The sequence below is a fragment of the Solanum stenotomum genome, chromosome 10, assembly GCF_019186545.1.
Source record: "Solanum stenotomum isolate F172 chromosome 10, ASM1918654v1, whole genome shotgun sequence".
Classification (NCBI taxonomy): domain Eukaryota; kingdom Viridiplantae; phylum Streptophyta; class Magnoliopsida; order Solanales; family Solanaceae; genus Solanum; species Solanum stenotomum.
In genome coordinates, this window is record NC_064291.1 from 54210177 (window position 1) to 54213816 (window position 3640).

General features: G+C 34.1%; 1 protein-coding gene across 1 annotated transcript; it reads right to left on the reverse strand.

The window, feature by feature from the left end:
* Nucleotides 1-222: 222 nt before the first annotated feature.
* LOC125842290 (ACT domain-containing protein ACR8) lies at nucleotides 223-3207 on the reverse strand. Its single transcript, XM_049521567.1, has 7 exons — nucleotides 2835-3207; nucleotides 2361-2406; nucleotides 2125-2239; nucleotides 1897-1964; nucleotides 1256-1819; nucleotides 1057-1161; nucleotides 223-984 (listed from the first exon to the last, which is right to left on the reverse strand). Exons 1-7 carry the CDS (start codon nucleotides 2909-2911, stop codon nucleotides 616-618), a joined length of 1344 nt encoding a protein of 447 aa, XP_049377524.1. The 5' UTR covers nucleotides 2912-3207; the 3' UTR covers nucleotides 223-615.
* Nucleotides 3208-3640: the final 433 nt, after the last annotated feature.

Below are 3640 nucleotides of genomic sequence, written 5' to 3' on the forward strand. Positions count from 1 at the left end.
CTAAGTGATCCGACGACGAAATGAAACCATAAATTAAAAAAATATTATTTTTCTTTCGACCAATTTTTCAAATGTCTTCACCAAAGGCAACAGGGTGGCAACGTGTATTGCAAAAACACCAAAGTCATTGTTTCGTGGTCAACAAAACAAACAAACAGTCAATCAATTAGAGAAAAAGAAAACAAGCAAATTGTTGAACTTAAAATTAAACCAAATAATATTAATTAATAATAATATTTACAAAGACTAGATTCTCTTGTTGTAGTCCCAAATGGACAACACCAAGAGAACAGGGCATCATAAGTATAAACAAAACTAAGTTAAACATTAAAACCCTACTTAAAAACATTATAATAAAATAAAGACTTCTGTACAAATGTGTACTATTCTAAAAACCAATTTCTATGTTTGCCAGTCTGTCCCTCTAATCTTCCACCAAACAAATTTAATAAAGTTCAAATCTTTCTTTTTTTTCTTCTAATTCTTGAAATTGGTGGGTAAATATGGACCCCAATATTGCCAACTATAACAACTACTATCACCAAATCCTTTCATTTTCAGTAATCTTTAAGCTATCTATGTACACCAACATCTGTTTTGTTGAAAATATTTTGTTCAAGAAAATGACTTGATCAATCCCAAATTGTATAGATTCTTCCTTACAATGCTACCAAGTGATAGTAACATTGCCCCACCTACACCCCCTGTGGGTTCTTCGTTTTCCTCCGCCTTTTGATGATAGATCGATGGCAATTCCTTCACTTTCAAGTCACTCAATCCGATTTTCATCCTAACCGCCTCGATGATCTTCGAGTCAGCTGGATTTCCAATAGCATCTGTTACATAGAACACATTCAGAGCTGTGTTATCACTTGTTGTCGATATCTCAGCTCTTGTCACGTTTAAACCATTTTCACGGAAGGTTCGTGTTACATCAGCTAATAGTCCTTGTTTGTCTCCCGTGCGTAACTCCAGCCTCACTCCCTGTAATCCAAACGTGTTAATTAACATACTCTGATTAATGTTCACAAATCGGATATCACCAGTATAACATACCTCAGATGCTCTTCGCTCAATTGCAGCTTGAAGACATAGAATCACTCGCTGTTTCTCTGCTTCTGAACTAATCGGGCTTCCATCGGTATGCCTAATGAAGAATTCCTGAGACAAGATTGTAATATAAGTTTAGAACATATGTACATTCCTTGAACATGAATAAGAGAATATTACTACGAAAAAAGCAAGGAATATATACCGAGTGTACTCTGTCCCCTGCTGTATTAAGCGTAGCATGGAACACAACATACTGCATATCCGTCATGGTGCAAACGATATCAAACAAAAGCTTAGGTCTATCCTTACAGTGAATATTTATAACAGAATAACCCTTCTCCAAGCAATTCAACACCGATACAATAGGGTTATCATTAGTCCTAATAATCGGCTTCCTTTCATAATCGCGATCAGTAAACATCATCTGATGAAGCCTTCTTTCTGTATGTGTAACAGCCATAGACACAGATGTTTTAGCACTACGAATATCATTATCCCCCTTGAGCACGTTCCTTAAACGAGCTTCAATCGTGTCAATCTTCTCAGAGTCCTCAATCGGTGACCCTGAATCGCGTTCCTTAACATAAATAAGGGATGCAATTCGACCATTATGAGTCCACACCTTAGCTTCAACTACATTGCACTCTAATTCCGAGAGTACTGCAAAAACCTCCGATAATAAACCGATTCGATCCGTCCCGGTTAACTCCAGCGCTGTCAAACCATCAATACACTTTGCACTTGCATAATGAATTGTCCCTAATGACTGCACGAAAAAACATGTAAATCAAAAATTACCCTAATAAATCACTCATTAAAAGAAAAATTAAGAAAATTAAGTACCTGTTCAATGTAACTGATTACACTTTCATCAGTTAATTTGTTGCCATCCAAGTCAGTAACGTGAAACACTGTACATTAAAACAACGAATTGAAACGGCAAAAAAAATTAGTACAAATATTCAAAAGGTTAAAAAAAATAAATTAACAGAATAAATCATCGTTGGATGCGCATTTTAGCAAAAAAGCGCACTTTAACAAAAAGGGTGCTTCCGTAAATTTTGCACTCACCGTCCATAAACCACCGGCCGTCCGACGAGATGTAAGCTTTTTTAATGGAAAGATTCAGATCGGTAAGAACTTGAACTGCTTCTAGAAGAATTCCATGTTTTCTGGCACTATCAATCTGTTTTAAAATAATAATAATTAAAAATTAAACCCCGAAAAATTGGAATAATTAAAAAAAAATTATTTTACTTGGTCAAAATTATGAAAAATCTCCAGCAAAGTCGAAGAAGGTGGCTTACCATAACGCGAGTGGAATTTGAACAACCGGCATTGTCGATCATGACCCTGTAAAAGAAACAGTGAAAGAGACTGCTCAGAAAGGCCACTAAGAGATTAATTTTTTTTTCAAATTTTGAAATTTAAAAAAATGGACAAATTTTTCACAAGGAAAAGTCAAGTGAAAAATTCTGGAATAAAGAAAAATGAAGAGTCAAAGTAACGTGTAAAGGAAGAAAAATCAAATTATATTAGTTTAACTAAATATACAGTCTCATGATTCTGCTTAAATTTTTAATTCGGTGCAAACTCTTCGGATTAACGTAAATAATGAGAATTTTTTTCCCAAAAAACACAAAATTTGAAAAACAGAGACAATAATCAACTGTGTTTTAGCAAAACCGAAAACATATTTGAGCAAAAAGAAAAAGTAAAACCCCAGAAAAAAACTTGAAGAACACAAATCAAATCATGGAGAAAAAGGGTGTGAGACTGACCTTGGTGTAGTCATTCGGAAAACAAGCTTTTCATATTCATCCAAATATGCAGGCCACTCCATATTTGATATTTCCATTTTCTTCAAACTGAAACTCACTAAAAAATTACAGTAACAGAGTTGAAGGAAGATGGAGAACAAAAGGGGTTTGAGTTCTTAAACCCCGAAAAATTAATTCTGAACCCAAAAACAACTCCAAATATCACGTTTAAGTCTGAACAAGTCTTCTTCTTCGTCTTCGTCTTCGTCGCTTCTCTGTAAATTTCTTTGTGACTCTCTCTCTCTTCTAAGCGTTTATGATTTTTCCGGTGAAGAATTTACTTTCTCTCTCTACAATTTGACACAGGCACCGCAAAGCACGCTTTGCTACTTTCACCTCTCTCGTTGTCTTTCCCTATTTATATATAAAGAAAAAGAAGAAAATATAATTAATCAGTTAATTTTATTTAATATATTTTACTTTTTTTTTATTTAAGCAAAGAGTGGGCCGGGCGGTTCTTTCACATGCCGGGACTATTATCTGCCCGTGCCCGGACGGACCTAATTTTTTAATTTTGTAGTGATTTTGTTAGATTGTGCACGAAAAATAATGGACTAATTTAATATCCATGAGGAAAAAAAGAAAAGGAAATTAACTTCACATGTATTCTAGACATATGTAGTGTTATTATTAAAATAAATATTAATGGCTAAATTGGATTTCAAGTAACATTATTTTGTTTAAACAAGTCACTTCTTTAATTTACCAAATATATTTTGTGATTCAAATAATTGAGATTTCTCCATATTTAATCAGAGGTTTTCGGT

Excerpts from the sequence above, each read along its gene's own strand:
- LOC125842290 (XM_049521567.1), bottom strand. The coding sequence starts at position 2,911 with ATGGAAATATCAAATATGGAGTGGCCTGCATATTTGGATGAATATGAA. Across the intron at positions 1,965-2,124 it reads CGGCCGGTGGTTTATGGACG|TGTTTCACGTTACTGACTTG; the intron begins GTGAGTGCAAAA and ends TTTAATGTACAG. Across the intron at positions 1,162-1,255 it reads CAGGGGACAGAGTACACTCG|GAATTCTTCATTAGGCATAC; the intron begins GTATATATTCCT and ends ATCTTGTCTCAG.